The sequence below is a fragment of the Ascidiella aspersa genome, chromosome 9, assembly GCF_963924565.1.
Source record: "Ascidiella aspersa chromosome 9, kaAscAspe10.2, whole genome shotgun sequence".
Taxonomy (NCBI): Eukaryota; Metazoa; Chordata; class Ascidiacea; order Phlebobranchia; family Ascidiidae; genus Ascidiella; species Ascidiella aspersa.
The window spans coordinates 21,789,065-21,811,830 of record NC_139455.1 but is presented as its reverse complement, the minus strand read 5'-3'; the positions used below and the strand labels follow the sequence as shown (position 1 = coordinate 21,811,830).

General features: G+C 34.9%; 2 protein-coding genes across 2 annotated transcripts; one reads left to right on the top strand and one right to left on the bottom strand.

Moving 5' to 3' along the window:
• Window positions 1–1,253: 1,253 nt before the first annotated feature.
• Window positions 1,254–11,549, top strand: LOC146133586 (tRNA-dihydrouridine(16/17) synthase [NAD(P)(+)]-like). Its single transcript, XM_083396640.1, has 15 exons — window positions 1,254–1,570; window positions 1,772–1,928; window positions 2,334–2,446; window positions 3,115–3,248; window positions 3,730–3,866; window positions 4,355–4,473; window positions 4,912–5,004; window positions 5,633–5,700; window positions 6,031–6,100; window positions 6,463–6,567; window positions 7,774–7,926; window positions 8,269–8,353; window positions 9,318–9,464; window positions 10,540–10,728; window positions 11,375–11,549. Exons 1-15 carry the CDS (start codon window positions 1,340–1,342, stop codon window positions 11,485–11,487), a joined length of 1,914 nt encoding a protein of 637 aa, XP_083252766.1. The 5' UTR covers window positions 1,254–1,339; the 3' UTR covers window positions 11,488–11,549.
• Window positions 11,550–12,702: 1,153 nt separating this feature from the next.
• On the bottom strand, window positions 12,703–19,902 carry LOC146133585 (uncharacterized). Its single transcript, XM_083397798.1, has 5 exons — window positions 19,864–19,902; window positions 19,630–19,792; window positions 18,686–18,906; window positions 13,369–15,885; window positions 12,703–12,728 (listed from the first exon to the last, which is right to left on the bottom strand). Exons 2-5 carry the CDS (start codon window positions 19,788–19,790, stop codon window positions 12,703–12,705), a joined length of 2,925 nt encoding a protein of 974 aa, XP_083253924.1. The 5' UTR covers window positions 19,791–19,792; window positions 19,864–19,902.
• Window positions 19,903–22,766: the final 2,864 nt, after the last annotated feature.

Sequence of the window (22,766 nt, the reverse complement as noted above, 5' to 3'; positions counted from 1 at the left end):
AATGAACGAAGCTATAGGAACAGAATGAACTGTCGGAAAGCTTCGTTCATCTCATTCCGACAGTTCATTCTATTCCGACAGTTCATTCTGTTTCTACAGCTTCGTTCATTCCATACCGTCAGTTCATTCTATTCCGACAGTTCATTCTGTTCCTACAGCTTCGTTCATTTCATTCCGACAGTTCATTCTGCTACTACAGCGTCATACATTCTATTCCGACAGTTCATTCCGTTCCGACCATTCATCAAATTAGTTTCGGCCCTATTCATTCCATTCCGACCATTCCGTAAATTAGTGAGCGTTCCGACTATTCCGACCATTCATCATTCCGTAAATTAGTGTTACCCCTTTTTACGTTGAAAGCATTACAATTAACATGCCGAGATGTTTTTCAAAAACGTGGCAACGTAGTATTGTTTTTCGTACTTTTTATTGCATCACAACTTATCTTCTATTTACTTCTAGTTTTATTTTTTGTAAACTTATTACTATCTTACCGTTTGTGGTCATATTTTATTTATTTTCCTTATAATTACGCTAATAAATATGATAATAATTTTGTAGTCTAGGATATATCTGTAAATACGGACGCCATATTTGTTTACTAAACCATTTCACACATGTGTGCCGTCTATGACGTCACAACTTATTTTTTCACTTAAAATGCCTACTATTGATGTTGCATTTCGTTGAAAGACAATGTTGCTTGATTCTTCTGATTTGTCGCGATAATTTGGGCAAAATGTACTATATTACTAATGTTTTTTTCTGCCTAACTCGGACATATATTTAAATTACACATTTATCAAGGAACGGGTGGTCTGCTTTTTGAAGAATTAAGATATATAACCCAGTTCTATAAAAATGCTTAATAAAAACACTTCATTTAAATGAGTCATTGACTTAAGTCATTATAACACTGACAGAGTGCCATTAAATGCACACAGTAAATCACGAAAAAAACATATTTCAGGGATTTAATTTTACAAGCCCTTTTTTAATACCAGCTGAATCAAACTGTTTGCTTGTTATGTAAATAATAACTTATCTACTACACCCATTTCCCCAAAAAATGTGAATATTGCATTATTTTGAAAAAGTGAATATTACACTATTTTGGCAATAACTTATTTTAGTAAACTTATTTTATTTTTCATTCAATTCTTGCTAATCAAGTTCTCATTTAGTATAATATTCAATTTGTCTGGAACAAACTACTATATTTGCATTATCATCTCTACAGATAGCACTTTTTGTTTTATAAGTTGATTTAGTTATTCTAATTTTTTATTTGCAATGCTATGAGTTGTGCACTTGTTTGTTTGCCAAATCAAAATATATGGCAAAACAGGAATCAGAGAGTTATTCTGTCACAAACATGAACAAAAACAACGAGGCATACAGACGATTTAAAGATGTACTTGGCTCGCCAAAATACATAGTGGCACCAATGGTTGAGCAAAGTGAATTGGCTTGGCGAATGCTGGCTCGAAAACATGGTGCACAGCTCTGTTTTACGCCAATGTATAGCGCAAATACTTTTGTGAATGACAGCTCTTACAAAAAAAAGGTAATTATTATAGTTGTACTTCATGTGCAATAATTAACTGGAATCTATATTGTAAAATACAAAATTCTAGCTTTTCTTAAACAGGATATTTTTGTTTCTTTAAAGCAAGCTAACTTTGAATAGTAGTATCATGACTCGGTTAGACTTTTTGAGCAATAAAAAGTTATTTGTTTATTAAATAGATTGTATGTTATTCTTCAGGTATTAGAAGATTTAAGTTGCAAAGAAGACAAGCCTCTGATTGTTCAGTTTTGTTCAAACACTTCTAAAAACTTTGTGAAGGCATCGCTGGCTGTCCAAGAACTCTGTGATGGTGTTGATTTAAATCTTGGATGTCCCCAACACATTGCTAGGAGAGGTAGGCTTGTAGTGTCAATATTTTTAATTGTGGTCTATAAGGATGTTCACAGTAGAATATCAAATCCTTGGTTACGAATCCAAATGGGATTCGTAACCAATTCTGCTGTTTATATAGGGTAATTGAAACCAATGTAATTTAATGTTTTACAGCCGAATGTTGCGCCTCATTGTACGTACGCGAGTGGCAAGTTTGGATTAAGGCCTGTCACTGCGACGACACATTCATAGTGTTTGCTTTAAATGTAGCCCAGTAGTGCAGTGTTAGCATTTTTTGAGCGACCAATTACTTGCGTCTCACCATTATGCTTCCATAGTTGATTTAAAAATTGGCAAAATAAAACAAATAAGGTTTATATATTTGACTTTCCTATAAATATATTATACATTCTTTCATTATATGAAGGGCATTTTGGAGCATTCTTACAAGATGATTGGCAACTAATCAAAGAAATAATTACAAGTAGTAGAGAAAAATTGAAAATTTGCGTCTCAGCCAAAATAAGAGTATTCTCCGATGTAAGTTTAAATTTTTTTTTTTGGTATTTTTATTTGGTGTATTTAAAGCATCAATATAGACAGAATGTGTGAAATGTACAAAAAGTGAGGGAATTGATATACAAAAAGTGAGCGAATTTCACAAAAATTGGAATTACAATTTGCACATAATTAAATTGAAAGGTGTAATTTTTCATATTTAATAGATTTACTTTACTTCTTGGAAGTAATTTGCATAATTACTTGCCATGGAAAAGTAACATAAACTGGTTGTATTTGGGTTTGACCTACTATATTTCTTGCATTATAAACAACCCTGGGTAAAACTTGGGTTGCTCAAAAAATAAACACGATAAATCTTTTTGTGAAATATATATATATATATTGTTTGATGCGTACAATTTGGGACTCTGACAGTTTGTCAAACAACTATTTGGCTTTTCTTTCCCATGAGCAAATCAACTATTATTTTCAACTGTTCAATAAAACACGCACACACATAACCAATAAAAGTGTTAAATACACGAAGTAAAATATTGATTACTCCAGATATAAACTCATCTTTTTAGAGGGCATTTAGCGTCCTTACTTTTTAGCGCCAAATCTTGAGCACTCCCGAGAAACACAAAACTTGGTCTATGCCTTGTAATATGTATATATTAAAATTATTTGGATACAACTTTTATCAGATGCACAGAACAGTTGAGTACGCCAAAATGCTGGAGAGCTCCGGATGCCATTTTATAACAGTTCATGGAAGGACAAGGGAACAGAAAGGACCTCTGACCGGGAAAGCAAGCTGGCTTCACATAAAAACTGTCAAGTAGCCAATAGGTTTTGTTCTATCAAGTGCCTTTGTATTAATTAGTTTGTATTTAAATGAGTGTACTAATAATTTTTTTATTATTATTTTTTTTTTGGTAAAGTTGGTAGCTTGATGAATTTCAAAGCCAGAAAGGTTGGATAACTGACATTATCTTAATAATGACATTTCAATACGCATTTGTATCATCATCGGTTAATGTCACAAAAGTGTTTTTGATTTACTCGACCTTTTTGACTGGACAATTATTATCAAGCTACATTACATATAAAGTTGGTAGGGTTTTGACAAAAGTACATAATTCCATGTATATATTCTAGTGGATGAAATTTTTTACCTTTTTTTAACATCTGTCAATTTAAATTCTAAAGTTTTTTTAAATAGTTATTTCCTTGACTTTGATATAAGTAAAAAGGCAAAAAGAGTCATTTGATTTTCAAACTTGTAGTATGTTTAATTTAATTGATGCATTACAATTCAGACAAAGCATCAATATTCCAGTATTTTCCAACGGCAACATCCAATACACTGAAGACATACATCGTTGTTTAGAGCAAACCGGTGTAGATGGTGTAATGCTGGCTGAAGGACATCTCAGCAATCCGTTTATCTTTGAAGGTAAGACCATTGTTTTCCTTATGAATTAATGATTTATGTAAACCCTGGAATCTACACTACAGTGTTTTTATCAACCTTTTAGTATTATTAGCCATAAGAAGAACTTTAAGCATTTTACTTTGCAACATCACTTCATTTTTGTAAATAATGATCAACAACATTTTAATGACCTGGCAATTTATGCCAAAAATTCTTTAAAATATTAAATCTTGAATGCTTTTTTAATTTTCAATTTTTTTTGCTTTTTAAAAATTATTTGTAATTGCCAAATCTCCTATAGTTTTTATCCACTGCCGTTAAAAGGTAAAAAAATGCCGTAAAATAATAAAGGCAAACTTTAAAATATTACTGTAAAGCTTAAAAATAAATTAAAATCAATCCTAAATATTTTTACCTATTTTTCTGTTTATAGTTAAGTGTTGCTTTATGAATAAAAATGCTAAAAAAACACAGTGTTTTACATGTTATACTGTTATTTTTTCTATTAGGTGTGCAACCGAAAGTAAGTCAAGTTACTAATGAATATTTCGACTTGGTTCAAGCCTATCCCTGCCCTGTTTCCCATATCAGGACACACCTGTTTAGACTGTGGGCTCATGCACTTCTGGTAATTCATTTTCAAGAAAATTTTAAACAAATTAATGCAGTTTTGTAACAACCTTGTTTTTAATGTTCAAGTGTAAAAGTGATTTCTAACAGTTTTTTGTGTGTATTTTCCCTTAGCTGAACTTTTGCCACCTGCTTTGATAAAGTAATGACTCGCTGTCAATTAATCAATAAAGAACACTAGAATGATCTACTAACTTGCTTTAAATAAACAGAAAACTGGAAATAATTCGAAAGATGGATACTACTTTAAACTATTTATCTCATATCATCAGCAAAATCTCCACAAAATTATCAAATTCCCCTTTGCAAGTAATTACCCACATGATAAAAAACACTGAATTGTACAGCTATAGAAAACTCTCAGAAAATATATTTTAAAACTTCTTTGCAAAGGGTATGTGCATAGAAATATCTTAAAAGTTTTTGTGTCATGAAGGTTCATCGAGATATGAGGGAAAAATTTGGCCAAGCTACCACTGTTCAAGAACTTATTTCGCATAATGATGAACTAATATTGCGTTGCCAAAAAGTAAGTTTTTCATGTTGTATAATTTATTTGCTTTTACTCTCTAAGCCAGTGATTACCAAAAACTTCTTGTAATTTCGGAAAAGAGGTTATTTGTATTCCCAATAGGCATACACGCAAGCATTTTAGACTTAAATACCCACTATTCATTACAAATTGATAGTTTTGAGACATTTACATATGGTTTGTCATGTGTTAAAGGCGATTGTAAAATTACTCTATTTAAAGTGTCCAGCGAAATAGTTAAGATTTGTTTAATGTGCCGCGAGCAAAGAAGTTCGCTAACCACTGCTCTAAGTATTGGATAGTTTAATCTGATAAAGTCTTTACATAAAAAAAATATATTTTAAAAATAAATTGGTGATAAGTTAAATCAGCAGGCTCAAGTTTATTGTTTTTTAACTTGTTCTCTAATATATTCATTTTACTCTTAACCGTGTACCTACAAATGTATTCCGGTGGTGTTGCGTTCAGGGAGCAGGTGACTTTGATGACCTTTTGGTTGCTGCTCCCTGGGAATCCTTATCCCAAACAATTAACCTATCTATTTATCTATCTATCGACCCAAGTTTACCAACGCCTATTTTCAACATTTTACTACAAGGTAACTTGTCCTTCTTTTGATTTGTAGGATGAGGAATCCCTGGAATATGGAGCATCTTGTCACTGGATTTGTCAACCTTATATTCGACCAAACAGGTAGCATTTGTTCGAAAGCCTTCCAATCATTTTTATCACCATAAAAAATTAAATATATGCTTTTATGCTGATAAAAAATGTTACATGCTTTCGGCCTGATGCTTACAAAGAAATTCTCGGGTTTAAAAATTTTGACTTATCAGTCTCACAGATATTTATTATATCTTAATAAGGCTTATCTATACGTCTAAAGAAACTTATCTATAGTACTTAAAGTTAAACATTATTTTTTTAAATTTTAGTTTAGTTTATTAATAGTGCGTTTTTTTTAAATCAAGTTTCTAGTGAGTAAAGATCTTGACTATATATTAAATTTTGCCATTCTTTAAGGTTACCGGAGCACAACAAAGAGAAAGTACAAGCGAACGGAATTGAAACTTCAGAAAACAAAACTTTGTCTGTAAGTTCAATGAAGTGTCATTTAAATTAAAATTGTGTTTTAATTGGTCACTAAAAATGGTTATTTAGTGGTATCCTTAAACCTACCTGTCGAAAAACAGTTTATTTCTTATTCGCACAATTGATTCTCAATCTTAACGGGTTTGTTGTTACTTTAACTTCCCAAAAAGTGTCCAGCTGTCCAACCGGCACTCTAATTTGTTAATGGTATAAAAGCCTCCTTATAATAGTTGTTGTCGCTTTGGCAATCTCATTACTCAAATATTTCCAAGCGCTCTATTGTAAAAGTGTAATTAAGTGGAAAAAAGCAAATCAAGTTCAACTGAGTGAACATGTTTAACTAGTCAGTTACAATTTTTTTAGAAAAATGCAGCAAGACGTCTTTTGCGCTATGAAAGGAAAATCGAAGGCAAGAAGTTGAAACGGAAAAAAGAACACGATAGACGGAAGCAAAGAGACAGAGAACAGGTTTGTTTGGATGAGAAAACAACTTAAACAAACTGATGTATTCCAGGGGTCAGCAAACAAACTGCCGCCACGATTTAAATCCTGCCCGCGGCATATTTACCTAATTAAGATAAAGAACAGTTGAAATGTAACAGATGTAATTCCAAACATTTTTTTTTTGCTAAACTTTAAATTTAACCACCATTTATCAAGGCTCACTTCAGTTTCGTTGCATCGTCATCTGTATTTCCTTCTTGTAACTATAATAATTAATTGACCAACTTAAAAAGTTCGACACAAAATTTTATATTACAGCTATCCGGCCCTTCATGAAAAAAGTTTGATGACCCCTGATTTATTCGCCTGTTAAAATAGATTTCTCAAGAAGCCCGTGCACTGTGCAGCCCTGGTAATTTTTCTAATTTAGGCACAAAATGCAGATTTAGGCACAAAATGCAGATTTAGGCACAAAATGCAGACTAACGGCTGACATTTTAGTATAGAATTGACTTTTGTAAAAATTAAGGCCTTTATTTGGCTTTCAATTAATTCCCTATTGCTTTTGTAAAACGGTTGACTAGCAATCTAGAGCAGGGGTCACCAAATTACTGCCCATGGATCAAGCCCGCCGCTTTAATTATTCCAGACCTCGGGAAATTCTCTAATACAAGGCTATTAATAGTTTATTAGCAGAAAAATTTGGCACATGCCAATCTGGGTTAAGTTTTGATGAAATGTCAAACTAAACGAACATTTCATGAAGGGTACTATATATTTTGGTGAATAACTGTGTATATTTCCTTTGTTTAATTATGTAATTAAAGAAAAATAGGTCAATACAACGTTTTATATCCAGCCCGCGATCTTTAATTACAGTTATCCGGTCCGCATTTGCCAATCCTTACAGTTTCCAACCAAAAACGTTTGGTGACCCCTAATCTTAAGGGAGAAGTGTAATAGCAAATGGTGGAATATTTTCCAACCATGTATTATGAGTAAATTTATTATATGACACCCTTATGCGAGAATTGCTGAAAATCCACCTTTGTTGAGTTACATAAATTGGTCTATTACATGCTGGAAAGTCGAAGCCGAATTCGGGGTTTCGGGGAATTTCGGGGAGTCGGACTTGGGTTTATTTATAGGCCAGAGTCGGACTCGGGAGTTTGACTAGGGTCCTGCCAAAAAATTGCTACACCTAAGCGAACATTTCTCTTTTTTGTAAAGTTACACATGAACGAAGTCCAAAGCGAGAGAGTTCTGCGAAGAAGTGAAAAAAAGGAAGCGATAAGCAAGCGAATGACAGAGGTCATGAACGGAGATGTTGAAACGTTTACCGTTTGCGTGGATCTCAGCTGGTCTGATTCCATGAACGACAAGGCTAGTTTTGTGTACTTTGTGCCAATATTTTTCATACAAACTTTGGCTTCTAGTCCCACTTTTAATAGTGCTTTGCACAAAGCCAAAACAAAGGGGCCTCTATATTTCTGTGCAGAGTTGGTATTTGTTATAATTTTTGCCACACGAATGTTGCCAATTTGTTTTTTTGGAGTACAAAGGTGTAGGCTTTGTTTTAAGTGCCGACTTCAGCTAAATTCATCTTGGTATGTAAAAAATTAAAAACTGTTAACTGTTTATACAAAGATAATAGTTAATATGCAAAGTTAGATATGCACTTTATCTTTTCTTCACTATCTTAATGTTATTTCGTTTGATTTTCAGGAGTTGAACAAATTGTCTGGACAACTTGGCCGGATTTATGGAAGCAATAGGAATGCAACCAAACCAGCAAGATTAGTTTTTACAAGTAAGTTGAAAAAAAAAACGATGTGAATTGAAAGTAAGATACCACCAAGCCTCTGAAAGTTTCAATATCATTGACTGAACCCTTTGTAATTAAATGATATCACACCATTGACTACATATGCTGTTTGGTGGCTACATGTTGGTTATTGGAGTAAGATTCTCACATATTTTTTAAATTGAAACGGACAAACCGAAATAATAAGAACTTTAACGTCGGAATAAAACACAGTTCAGAATAAGACTATAATGTGACAAATACCTAAAGGTCGCAATAACGAAATAAACGTCGACACCAAAAACGGCCTCCAGATCCTCCAAAGGTGACCCACACTCGCTCTGTACCACCCCTCCCCCTACAGTTTCAGGCGTTTTTTGGCCATTCAGGCCTTATTTTAATGGATGTACAATTTGTTCTGACAGGTTTGAGTCGATTTCTTTTACGATTTTAGATCTTACTCTGTCGTGTATATTACTGCGTATATGGCTTTTTATCTCGCTGGTCCTAATCCTGCGGTAATGTAGATTTTTTTGCTTTAGATATTGTTGCTTTATTGTAGGTCTTTTTTCTGTTACTTTTGAAACAGCTCTGTGTTTTAATAAAAAGTTGTAGGAAATTGTGCGAATAACTTGAAAATCTTGACAAATCTAAATTGCTTCGATCCAAGTTCGTCTCTCAACTTATGTTAGAGTTTTTGCATTTGATATCGGACTTACTTCATAACCATAATCATTTCATTTGGCCAGAGTTGGGAAATAAAAAGTCCGGATTAAAAGAGTTAAGGCGTTTTGGATTTAAAATGTTTCAAAAGTTATGAATCTGCTCATTATATTATCAACAAGAATATATTACTAAACTATAAATTTACATTGTCGAATACCGATTACTTTTACAGAGACTTAGACGTGTAAACCAAAATGCTTGTCTGGTCAAGCTATTACTGAGAATTGTCTTTTTTAAAATAAAGGTTTGGACCGCAATGGCAGGTTATGGGAGGAATGCATTCGCAAGCACGACGGCTTCACAAGTTTTATCATTGACATGAAGTCAGAGTCGTACAATGAAGTTTTCACTCAAACTCGGATTGTCTACCTCACCCCAGATGCAGAACAAGGTATCAGTGTTGTAAACTTAAGTCATTTAAGTCCCAGTCGAGTCACTCGTAAAATAACTTAAGCCAAGTCATGTAAGACATAGGAAGAATATCATCGCTAAAATGGTATTTTTTAAGCCAATAACGAAGTAGGTAGCATTTTAAACGTTTCAAATATCTCTTTAGTCATTTTCAACATTAACATATATATATGAAAAAGGTTCAAAATAATACCTACTTCTGTATGGGTTTTGATATTCTTACTAGATCGTTCTATAACCCCAACCATTATGCCCTAAGTCAAGTGTTTTTGAACAAATAACAAGTTAAGTTACAGTCATAATCATCAGTTGCCCAAGTCAAGTCATAATTAGAGCAAGTCAACTCCCAAGTCAAGTATTTGTGATAAAATAAACTGTTAAACTATAAAAAATTGGCAAACTAGTCTGATTGTGAGCAATACCTCAACTAAAAATAACGAAAACGCAACATATAGCAAGCAACTTGTTTTTACAATATATTTTAAAAAAACTTTTATTGGAGCCACATTGAACTGTTCAGTTATGGCTAAACCGTCACTTCTTTTTATTGTTTTTTATCTAATAAATTCATGGTTTTTATCTAATGTGGAAAATTCGCAGTTATCTTATATCGAAAATTCATAGTTGTTATCTTATGTTGCCATGTTATTAATAGTTCTGTTGTGGCCTAGGGAGCAAAAAAAAAAATTTTAACAGATTTTTTATCGCACTGTTTACTAATAAATAAACTATTAAATATCAAACTGCGGCTTGCGTTGATGAAAAGTTTGCCCGCCGCTTTTCTCGTGGCATTGTACTTTGAGAGACCGGAACAATATTTCATCTACGTAATAGGAATATCAAGGCCCATAAGACAGAAATAGGTAGCATTTTGTCAACGTTTCGAATAACTCTTTATACATTTTCAACAGAGACAGGGTAATTCGAAACGTTCACAAAGTGCCACCTACTTCTGTATGGGCTTTGATATTCATTTTACGTCTTACTTCAACCTCCAACCATTATGTTCCATTGTTCCCTTTGCAGTTTTGTGAATATTGCTTTTACAATTACAGCCCTCGACACAGTCCAACCGTCCTCTGTATACGTTCTCGGTGGCTTGGTCGATGAAACGGTTATAAAAAAGCTGACACTGGATGGGGCGCAAGGGCGTGGGATCGTGACACGGCGACTTCCGGTCCAAGAACACATGGAAAGAATTGAAGGCAGATCCAACTACTCCACTGTATATTCGATTAATCAAGGTAATATACTAATCTATTTTATATTTTTAAAGTTATTTTTTTTTTTTTCTTTTAGAAATGTGGGGTTTATTTATTACGGTTTCCAAAAAGTCTTTGGATTAATTTGTGTATTGAAAAGTCTTTAAAAAACTTTATGGTTTTCCAAAAGTCTATGAATAGTCTTTAAATTTAATATGTGCAGCTTCAAGTTTTGTAGAAAAGGTATGTGCGAAAATAGGGATCGGAAAATCGTTGAAGCTCTAACTATAGAAACTCAGACTGATAACAATTGTATCCCATCTTTTATAAGTGATGCTTGAATTGCTTCTCAGTCACATTAATTGAAGATGATACAAGCTTGTATCGAAACGTGATGATGTCGACCTACTCGACCGTTTTGGCTTTGCAATTCATTAAATCGTTTATGGTTTAACAAGAATGCCTTATTTTTTTTTACATATCATTATTAGTCATAAAAGTCAGAGCAACCCTGACTAACAGTATTTAAATTTTACGATTGGCTAATGGATTAGGAGTTCACACTTTCTGCCTTGCTAGGCATACTATTTGCTATTCTGAATTGTTAAAGTATATTTGATGATTTTATTATAATTTGGATATTTGTATTATTTTTTTTTCTCTTTCAAAACAAATATTTCCCTTGCAGTTTTTGACATTCTTTTAACTTTCCATTCAACTGGGTGCTGGCGGTCAGCCTTAAAGTCAGGTGTTCCACCAAGAAAAGGATACAAGTTTGTGGAAAGCGTGTTACAACTGTAAATTCGTTTTTTTTAAATAATCATTAATCGTTTATTTTTTGAAATATAACTATCGTTTTACAGTGCAAATGTTGCTGATTTTACGAAAATACAAAAGAAAACAAGGTTAAGCAGAAAATAATACAGTAAAAGTATTATGCAAGGTTTAAAAAAGGTAAAACCTAAGCCTAATATATAAAATACAAACAACTGTACAAAATAAAACTATAGAAACTGTATTTCATATTAATTGAGGGGATTAAAAAAGTTCATTATAAAATTTAAAACAACTTTACAAATTAAAAAAAGGAAATATATTTACAACAGCTCTATAAGAAACAACTTAATACATTAAACTATCTCTTTCTATGACGCCAAGTGTATTATAAACCAATTTGAAACCAACTTAAAAAGACAATTGTAAAACACCATTTTTATCTTTGTACAAACATAACCCCCCAATTTTATAGTCTTTCTCTAATTTGAAATATGAGCAAAAATAGTTGTAAAACAAATGTTTTATTTTTGTAGAAAAACGCCCCAAGTTCTATGGTATTTTATGCAGGATTTATTACTGTTGTAAAGTGGCATCTACAACATCTTCCACTTTTGGCAGCCTCGTTCAAAGTTATCATAAGCTGTTCTGTTTTGCATTGGTCACAAAATGATTTTTGAAGTGGTTGAACTGAAAGTGCTTCGGCCCCATGGGCAACTCCAAAGCCAATGAAAAACTGAACTGGTGTGCTTTGTTGTGCAAAACGGCTCCCATACAACGAACACCTTCTTGGGGTAAAGTACAGTTTTATTGTATGCTGTTGGACTTTGAAAGAAATCAGACCATTTGTTGGGTTATTCGACCGAAAAACTGTTCCCGTGCATACTTGCAATTTTTCAGATTTTTGAAAAAGGTTACTTTTATCATCCCATGGTTCAACCTCTTTTCTTGAAACCAGTTTTCGGATAGTTGTGTCATTGTGGTTTGCATAAAACTCAATTAAATCTCTTTTGAAACCTGATCGTTTGTACTGTTTGATTACTTTGGATTTTGTTTCTTCCAATTCACTAAGGAACTTAGTTAACAGTTTTCCTGCTGGAAATGTAACAACTCTCAAGAAATATAGGATAAACACATAAAAAATGGAATATGAGAAGTTTGCTGAACCTTGTATGCGATTCCAGTTTTCCATCCTGAATAGTACATTTGTAATTGCATATTCATCCCTAATTAAGGGGTGTCTTATAGCATCCAGCCATTCCAGAATGCTTGATGAAATGGATAAATAGGTGTCATTGTTGCGGAAAACTTCAAGTAAAATTTCATCGTTTAGTTTGATAATCTTTTTAACATCATTTACATTTTTGAGTTTGTTGACTGATATTTGTCTGTGATTTGTCTTTATTTTAGAAATTTCATATCTGTTTCTTGCCACTGCTGGTATATCTATAGCGGCATTGGAACCCTGCCTGCATCTGGTAAATATTTTGTAGAAAAGTGACAAATGCCCATCATACTCGAATTGAACCCGTTTAAGCTCACGGGCTGGTAGCTCATATTCACATTCCAGCAAAAGACGTTCACATTCTCCACGAGATTCTGTGATAAACTGGCGTAACCTAGGTTGTTCATCTACTTTTGTTTTTAAGTGCAAGTATAAAAAATCCATCAAAGCTAATCGTACACCGATTTCGCCCATGTATGAGTAGTTTCTGTTGTGAGAAACAAAATTTCTGGCTTGGTTAAAGCATTTTAAGGCATGTCTTGTAACAGGAAGAATTTTGTGTGTGAGACTATCAATTGAAAGTTCGTGATTTGATTTTATATGTTTAATAATATTTTTTATTTCTCTTGTCCTGCTGCATCCAAACATGTGATAGATTCTTCCCAGAACATTGTCCTTTCTACTTGAGTTTGCCCCTGCTGTCTCAGCGATACGTATCTCCACAGCTGTTTTTAATTGTTTTTCAGCCTCATCATATTTTTCAATCATTCCTAGATAGCGACCAAGATGTGCATGAAACTCAGCATGATTAGGAAATGCATTTGCCAGTTCTTGTAAAATTGAAAGGCGATGTTCTTCTGAAACATGTTCTAATAATCGGGACATCTTACTTTTTTTGGATTCTTTTACAATGTCAGTTATACTAACATCTTCATAATCCCTCTTTAAAATTGTGTTAACTAATGGACGGACAAATTCCTCATTGTTGTTTTTACTGCAAACCGACCCGATTAGTCTGATAAGATTAATAACAGGTTCATGCATTCTTTGTTTAACATGTATAGGCAAATCACCTGACGAATCAGTAGAATATGAATCTCCCAAAGTGTATATTAGTATTTGTTTAGCTACAACATTATAGTTAATTTTCCATGTGCCCTTTGCTTCCACAATAAAGCATTCTGCTTGAGGAATAGCTTCAACTGTCACAAATCTTTTTGTGCCAGGCAGCAGACTGTGGAACGTCTGTGAAGGAATGCCGGTTTGTCCATAGTATGTTAACAAAGATAAGTATTTCAGAATGCTTTTAACTTTGTTGGATTCTTTACCCTTTTCAATGCAATCCATATTACCCCGGACAAACCGGTCGACACCCTTATATTCATGATCAAAAGCAGCCAATCCAAATTCGTATATCTGTCTTGTCGGTTTTGCCAATGCCACATCATCACACAAATTCAACAAAGCTTTGCGACTTTTAGGAGCAAACCTACTGAATAGTATTTGTAACTGTTTTGCCTCCTGTAAAGTTACATCACCACTAAGTTGGCAGTTTCCTGATTCATATTTTGATTTCAATAGCTGAGTGTACGTCCTTTGGACATGGATAATCATAAGGGGGTATGACTTTTCAGCAAATAAGTTGTCAATCTCCGACCTACTTCCTCCATCTACTAAAAGCACAAATGGCAACAAAGTTTTGTCAAACAGGAAATCAAGACGCTCTGTTATCTCTTCATATTCAAAAGCCACTTTGGGGATTAAAACACCGCATGGAACTTTACTTTGAAGATACCACAAAATTTGTTTCGCAAATGTTGTACCACCACCACCTGGACTGTGGTTTACACTGATTATCACTGAACTGAATTGTGTGATGTAGTCCCCTGTAAGTTTTCTGCACATTTCCTTTGCCAGTGATCTGTGAATTGCAATGTTATCCATTTTAATTTCTTCCCAAGTGATTTCACCACCTTTAACAAACTCAAGACCAGGGTTTTTAACTTCTCTTTTGTATTTTTCGCTATTCGTAGAAACTAGCTCAATTTGGCTTCCAACCCATGCCAAATCTTCTGGAATAATTGCAACTTTTTCCTTATCACCATCCCTATCACATCGTCTTGGTAGCATTACTTGGTGATAAACAGAACTGGACACTTTTATGTGTGACAGCCAACTTACCACTTCTGGAAATGACAACTGAAAAGTATTTTCAGCAAGACCAAGTTCTTCTATATGATCATTTACACTTTCATTACTTGTTAAATTAGATGGCATGCAAACAATTATTTCTAATGGCAAGTTATCAGTTTTGGTAGAAAATTCTGCCGATGCATCGGCAAGAAATCTCTCTAGTAGCTTGTCACTAAACTTGGTTGATTTATACCATAAAACCAGAAATACTGGCATGCGTTTTCCTTGGCAGAATTCAGTTTGTTCTGAGTGTAACTGCTTGACAAAAACATGGTGTTTTCTGTACCATCCTGTTACAGTTCCATCAAGAATTGTGTCTGGCTTATCATCAAAACCATTAATAAACATCCAGTCTGTAGCCAATTGGGAAAGTTTTTTGATGGAATCAAACGGAGTTGAGATTGTGAACTTACTCTTTCGTTGAATTGTGCTTTCCAGATTGCTTAGGAGACCAGATGAACGGCTTTCTGTGTCAAAATCAAACACTCTTACCCATGGAATGTTTGTTATACCCTGTAGGTCACCATATGAATGTGGTACATTTGTGACAAGAAACATTGCATGTCCTGAATGAATTTCCCCTAAAATATCATGGACCTTCTTACTTATTTCTGTTTGGTAAGTATTTTGTTGCATGATATCTGGGCTTATTGGTCTATCGACTTGCTGTTGTAATGAATTTCTCTGTAGGCCTACATGTGACACTTTGTTGTATGCAGTGAATGTAGGGTTTACTCTATCCATAAGCTGGCAAATTTCTTTAGTTGTAGTTGCATTAATTTTGCACTTTTCCTCTTTAGGTTTAGATAGAAAAAAAGTTTTTTTTTCCAAAAATTTTATCATGGGCCCAACATTCAGGTTTTTAAAACCCCCATAAACTTCATTAAATAATGAAGAAAGGTTAGTATAACTTTTCCAATCCATCATTTTATCTTGAGGGTGTGAGAGGGACGAAATGAGAAGAGTTGCATAAAAGTGATTGTCCTCCATTTGCGTTGTGTTGGATTCTAAAAAATTAAAAAAGTTATGCCACTTACTCTTATCTAATTAGAAGCTGTATTTTCCTCCAGCCGGCGATCAATTTAGCAACTTAGGGGATTGTTTTGCACTCACTATTTTTTCAACATGTTTTAAAAAGTATATTTTGATATGTGTTACGAATTATTTGCCTAAACTAAAGTGCTCAAGTACAACCAACTAAACAATGCCAGTAGACTAATTGTTTTGAATTGGTTTATGAAAAAACAAACAAATATATACAGTTTTTCTTGATACACAACACCTGGGCCTATAATTATCAATTGTTTCCCTGAGTCTCTCCTCAGATTATGCTACTTTAATCATGTCTAGTAAAAAACTGTGTAATCCTATAATATGCGGGATATTTTACATAGCATTTGTTAGGTTTAAAATTCGAGTCAGCACAGCGTCACACATGATCACAATGAAAAGGGTAATCAAAAAACTTTAGGGAAGCGAGAAAGATTTAATCGCTAATCTAGAAGAACTGGAGCGCAGCACAATAAAATGCATTCAAATATACAAATTGGCTTCCTTTGTTGATAGTTCCAGGTTATGCAAGGCGCCTTTAGGCTAAAAACATTTCCCAAAAGGCAAATGTACTAGATATGTAAACTAGATTTGCGCGAGGCGCGAAAAATGTTTTCATTTACGTAGTTAACATACACAAAAAATATGGGGAACGGCCTTGATCTTGCCCATTTTGCAAAAGAGGTGGCGGGCCACAGGTTGCCGACCCCTGGTCTACACAATGACAATTCAATACTGCTTAATGTTCGTGCACACAAAATCACCATAGGCGAAGTTATTTCTGTGCACATCAAATGGTTTACAAACGGAACTTCACAGCAGATATCACTATTATAAACGAATTCTGCTGCGCGGTCTTTATAGGAATTAAAATAGGATTGAGCAAAACAACACATGCATTTAAACCAGTGATTCCCAAACTGTGTGCCTCCAGGGCTCGAGAGATTGTCAAGTGTGCCGCAAAACTTTTTGCAATTTCGGAAAAGAGAGTGTTGTATTTCCAATAGGCACACATGCAAGCATTTTAGGCTTAAATACGCTTTATCCATTACAAATGAATAATTTTGATAGATTTTCATATCGTTTGTAGTGTGCTAAGAGCGATTGTAAAATTACTCTATTATTGTTCTGTTAAAAGTGTGCCGCGAAATAGTCAAGATTTTTTTAGTGGGCTGCGAGCCAAAAAAGTTTGGGAACCACTGATTTGAACGCATGATTGTGTTGAAGCTACTAAATCAGGGGTCGGCAACCTACGGCCCGCGGGCCGGATCCGGCCCGCCGATGAAATTCATCCGGCCGGCCGCCTCTTTGACAAACTAGGCACGATTCCATTTCAAATACTTTTTAACTATTTTAACTATACGTAAGTGCGAAAAAATTTTGCGCTTCGCGCGAATGATCCTTCTCCATTCGGTTTGTTTACGCTTTGACTCTGGCTTTTGAAATATAGATTAGCGCTTCTTTACCGTTGTGCTGTGAAAGGCTGCCAAGTGCGTCGCGGACAAACGGAAAACGTTTTCACAAATATTAGACATATATTTTTTAGCATTTTTTTATTTTTTATTGTCGGCAATGTAGGCTAATGAAAACTTGCAAGAAATGGCGTTATACCAAAATAAAATCGCGCTCGCTTCGCTCGCCAGGTGTGCCCGGACTTTGAAAGGTTGACGAACACTCAACTAGATTAACTATTGTTATTGCGTTTCCTTAAAGTAGTTTTATTACACTTTTCATTAGCTGTATGGATGACGATGTGTGGACTCGGATTTTAAACCAAACAAACGCATTTTATTCGCGCTTTGTGCCAATACTTTAATACTGCCTCCTTAAATGTAATTAAACACGTTTTTAGGCGCAAAAATGATCCGAGGTCCGCCTGATTCACTGTAATTTTTACATTTTAATAACATAATTCTTAGTTAACATTTTGTGCGGCCCGCAGTGACCTTTCTGAGTTTGGTTTTGGCCCGCGACTACAAAAAGGTTGCCGACCCCTGTACTAAATTGTATTATTTAAGAACTAATTTTGCCGAAACGACTAGTTTTTGCACAATTATAACGAACACTGACTATAAAAATTTGGTTAAAGATGACAGCCTAATGAATATAAAAATATCAAATCATCTCTCCGCCCGCATACCTCAGCTGCGATACGAAAATTTATTGGGTTGCAATGACAAGTGTTCAACTACAGCAAATAATGTTTTTAAACATTGATTTAGATTTTGAATTGTGACATAGCCTACCACAAACATAGGCTTAATTAAGATTTTTTTGCATTAACATAGTTAAAACCAGGGCTGCGAAGTCGGTTAAAAATAACCCGAGTTCGACTACCGAGTCCGATTCCGGTCAAAAAAATAAACCCGAGTCCGACTCCGGTCAAAAAAATAAACCCGAGTCCGACTCCGGTCAATAAAGTAAACCCGAGTCCGACTCCGGTCAAATGTGCGATTTTGTCGAGTTCCGAGTCCAGCCCTGAACCTACAGCATGTATCCGCCAAATTACCATAGTAAAATCACGTGGATATTCAGCAATCCTTTTTGTAGACATGTTTACACAGGGATGTTTGAGTATTGCGTTAATACTCAGTCAGTCGAAACGGTTTGCTAGCTTTGTTATTTGTGTTCGTTTCGGCAGTTAATACGATGGTAAAAGGTAAACAAAAAAGTTCAAACACTTTGGCCCCCCAAAAATTTTAGGCTGGCTACACCACTGAGCCCTATAGGCCTATTGAGGTTTGTTACAGCTATTACCTGCGAGTATCTGGGCTTCGATGAAAATCATCATTTCCTTTGCTATGTTTTCGATGTTATTTTCGACCTTTATCATCGGGAAAGCGAAGTGTTTCCGGGCAACTTTACACACGCTGCTTTCGTAGATTGCCAAACATCTTGCATTGCGAGGAATGGCAAGTTTGGCAAAGTTGGTTTCTGAGGTTTTTGTCCACGGTGTTTCGTCCGTTGTCCAAATAAACCTTTTAAAGATTACTCTTTGTTGTAGTTGCTGTGTGCCTACATGCGTAATTTTAAGCTATAGGTGACTGAAAAAAATGCGATCTGGCCCTCGTAGGCCTACTGATCAACGGTAATGGCACACATATCCCAGTTGACTATACCGGAAGCCTTCAGAGGGGCTTGCCGAAACCAATTTATCGATTAAATTTAAGTACAAGTTACTAAGTTAGGCCATGCCTAGAAGACAACTAGCCTGTGGAGAGGTTTGAATATATGACATCCTGTCAAACTGGGTTTCAGATTCCGATTCAATTTATTTTTTGTGCATATTTGCAAACATTGAAAAAACAAAATACCGTACCATAAAGAAATAAACAAAGGACAGCGAAAGGACCTTTCGGTCATCGAGTCGAGCTGCCCATGATCAACTTAGCTACACATGCTCAAGGAGTAGTCGATGCAGCCCTTCAGAAGGCTCCCAGTGTACTTTTAAGCTAGGTGTTCTTTATTTAACTGAGATGTCCTGAGATTGACCTGGACACACTGTGTGACCAGAAAACACACACCGTGTAGGTTAATCTCTGTTCAACGCAGCTAGTAAGTAAGCCAATTATTGCTACGTAGGCCTACACATAATGTAAATATGCTATGCGTCACTGGTCTGGCTACTGAAATAGACCCTGTTTATTTAGTTTAGTCCCACTTCCCCAACCACGTTCTAACTACGTGTGCAACAAACTTACCAGTAATCGGCATCATTGGCGTCCTTGGGTTCAATATTTTCCACATTTAACACTGAAACATCGTAATGGCCCCTAAGTTTTTCGGCGATGTTTTCGGCATTTTTCTCACTCTCGCAGTGGGCAATGATTTTAATCCGGATTCGTCTTGTTGAACTGTCCATACCTGAATTTAAATTCAAAGTACTCATAAAACTTCGCCAAAAAGTCCCTACAAATAATTTTAATGTATGCTACCTGACAATCCACGAACGTACGTTTGATTTCGTTTTCTCCTGCTTATATATTCTTATAATTACGTCAAACAAATTATGATTAATTTTTTTAACGTTAACTATGGTGCTGCTCAATCTATGAAAGAATATATTAAACAAAATAATTAATCGAAATTAAGCTCGCCAAACCTGTTCTATTAAAATTTATGTAGCATAAATAAATGACACGCGTCAAATCTTAAGCCTAACGAAGGTAACTAAACGGCTCATTTGTATGCTCGGCATATAAAAAAGTCCGGAAAGTCCCCACTAAAGTTAAGGGGGATTTTTCAAGGTAAAGCTAAACAAAACAAGTCAAACCGTCGAGCGCCACTGCAAAACAAGGTCTTTTTTCTATAGACCCACTTGTTTGAGTGTTAGGAAAGCTTTTGCTTGTGAACGGGAGAAACTATTTTAACCAGGTTATTGTAAACAATGAGTTCACCAAATTATATATATGTTGCGCCGATCTCTTTGTCACTGTTGCGTAGCAATTTCTATAAATTAACAGTCCGATATTTTGCTGAAATGACAGCATGTTACTTTAGTTTAACCGACTGCGGAGTCATGTGTATAATTCTTTTTTGCGCTTCGTTCGAATGTAGGTATTCCGTATTTTAAATATGAACAAAAGTTAGTACCTACATTCGACTTCAATTCTACATCTGTGCACACCTCTAACGTAATAACATTTTTTTTAAGCTCACTTGTTTTAGCGTCACATATTTACGACTGATAAACAAGTTTCCTTAGGCTGTCGAAATATGACCAAACCAAACTCAGTAATAACAGAACAATTGTACTCTACTTCGCCCTGAATGAAGTCGTTGGTCTATTTGTAACAATGGCTGTAACTTGATGCCACTGCCATTGTTGGGATGTATTTTTATTTGAAGAAAACGTTCAAAGAAAGGATTCAAACAAAGGTATAACACTATCGGTGTAGTGCTGGGGTGTGCAATCTGTTAAATAAGGCGACGGTCCGTATATGTGTGGTGATTCATACCTTTCAATAGTGTTAGCCATATCTCCTAAACAGTGGTCTCCAGCCTTTTTATGAACCGACCGAAAATTACATATAAAATAAAACAAGTATTTACATGCGTCCCCAGTGTGTTTTTTTTTCTAAAAAATTATAAATATGTAACCGAGCGATTAAATATTATGTTTAAGTAACATACAATTTCCAGAGAACTTTGGCTACACTACCATATGATAAGTTTAAATTGTAGAAGCCATTTTGTCATATTGTGTTTACACAGAGAATTTTTGTTTTTAATCGATGTGTCGTAACGGAAAATTTTCAGTAAAAATCTATGGCCTAAATTCTTTGTGACCATATTCTAATGTTTACGTTACTCCTTGCAGCCAATGTGCAGACGATAAGCGGAAAGTTTTCGGTAAAATTCCGTTACGTAGATTTCTTGCAACCACATAATATTTGCAGCGAATTTGCAAAATTCAAATTGCTGACACCAATTTTTATGCGTCAAGGTATTTACATCCGTTTTTTTTTGTATATGTTTCAAAACACCGCGGTCTGAACATTAGTCGGTTTCCCCGGTTGTGTGATTTTCAAACTGTTGACATTTTAACTGGAGGCAGAGGCTGTTTCGCAATCGCATTTTGACGTAAAATTTGTATGTTTCGCGTCAGAAATAAGTGTGAAAAAGGTTTAGACCACGCCTTGTTATCACGTGATATTTTGTTAAGTATTATAAGAATTAATGACGTAAATCTTTCTTTATCGCAGAAATTTTCTTAACTGATTCTCGTCTATAAATAGCGTGTTCAATCAATATAAACCAGAAAGAGAGATAGAGGCTTTTATAGCTTCTACTCAGACAGCAAACTTGAGTGCTTTTGTGACTGAACCAGAGAGAGGCTTTTACAGCTTTGACTGAAGACAGCAAAAATTGACTGTTCATGTATCTGAACTAAAGGAAAGAATTGGACCTGTCTGGCCTCACGAAGACAGGCCATCTCAAATCTTGTAGGAGTGTGGTCGATTCATCTTGGCAATTATATAAATGATGAGACTCATTATCCGACCCGCACCCCACAAAATAAACACATAGATTTAGGCAGTGGTGGGATTCAAATATTTTGTCAGCCGGTTCAATCACAAAAGTTATATATTTCAGCCGGTTCTGTTACAAATAGTTATATTTTCCGGAAAATAATTAAAGTAGTTACAAGAACAGGATGCAACCCCAGGTTCCAGCGTTTTGTGCGAACCGGCTGAATCCCATCCCTGAACAACAGTCTCATGACTTGCATTTATGACGCAACAATTCAATTTTCAGACAAACAATCGCAAAAGAAAAATTACTACAATTAAACAATTTTAAAAAATGGCTGAATCCCACCACTGGATTTAGGCCTAAAGTTGAAACACGACTTTTTTTAACAGTTTTAGGGATACTTTGACTTAGCAGTTATAGATGTCTGCATCGACATGACCTAAACCAGTGGTTCTGAACCTTTTTAGCTTACGGACCGCTAAATTTTTAAAACAAATTTTGCGGACCGGTGGACCTTCAAAATCAAAATCAACCCAAAATGTAATTACGACAAAAGTATGCAACTTAAAAGAAAATAACAGAAACTTCAATTTAATGAGCAATTTGCTGCTGTCTTTGAGATATTATACGTGTTATACGTGGTTCTATTAAAGTTTTTCACACACAACTGGTCTTCAAGTTTAAGAATTCAATAAGTTGGAGCCTACTTTTGACAGTTGGGCACAACGCTTGCAGCATTGTGACGAACGATAAAGTCCTGCGTAGACCTGTAACTTTATGTTACGTCACAATGCAAACGTAGACCAGTAACTGTATGTTACGTCACAATGCTGCAAATTACAGAACGGACCAAGTTCTAACT

What these genes read in the sequence shown, in the direction of transcription:
- LOC146133585 (XM_083397798.1), bottom strand. Translation starts at nt 19,790, where the DNA reads ATGGACAGTTCAACAAGACGAATCCGGATTAAAATCATTGCCCACTGC. An exon ending in CGAAGCCCAGATACTCGCAG is followed by an intron (nt 15,886 to 18,685) that starts GTAATAGCTGTA and finishes TTAATTTTTTAG; the next exon opens with AATCCAACACAACGCAAATG. An exon ending in GACAGCAGGGGCAAACTCAA is followed by an intron (nt 12,729 to 13,368) that starts GTAGAAAGGACA and finishes CATTTCATCAAG; the next exon opens with CATTCTGGAATGGCTGGATG.
- LOC146133586 (XM_083396640.1), top strand. Translation starts at nt 1,340, where the DNA reads ATGGCAAAACAGGAATCAGAGAGTTATTCTGTCACAAACATGAACAAA. An exon ending in AAATAAGAGTATTCTCCGAT is followed by an intron (nt 2,447 to 3,114) that starts GTAAGTTTAAAT and finishes AACTTTTATCAG; the next exon opens with ATGCACAGAACAGTTGAGTA. An exon ending in TGTATATTCGATTAATCAAG is followed by an intron (nt 10,729 to 11,374) that starts GTAATATACTAA and finishes TTTCCCTTGCAG; the next exon opens with TTTTTGACATTCTTTTAACT.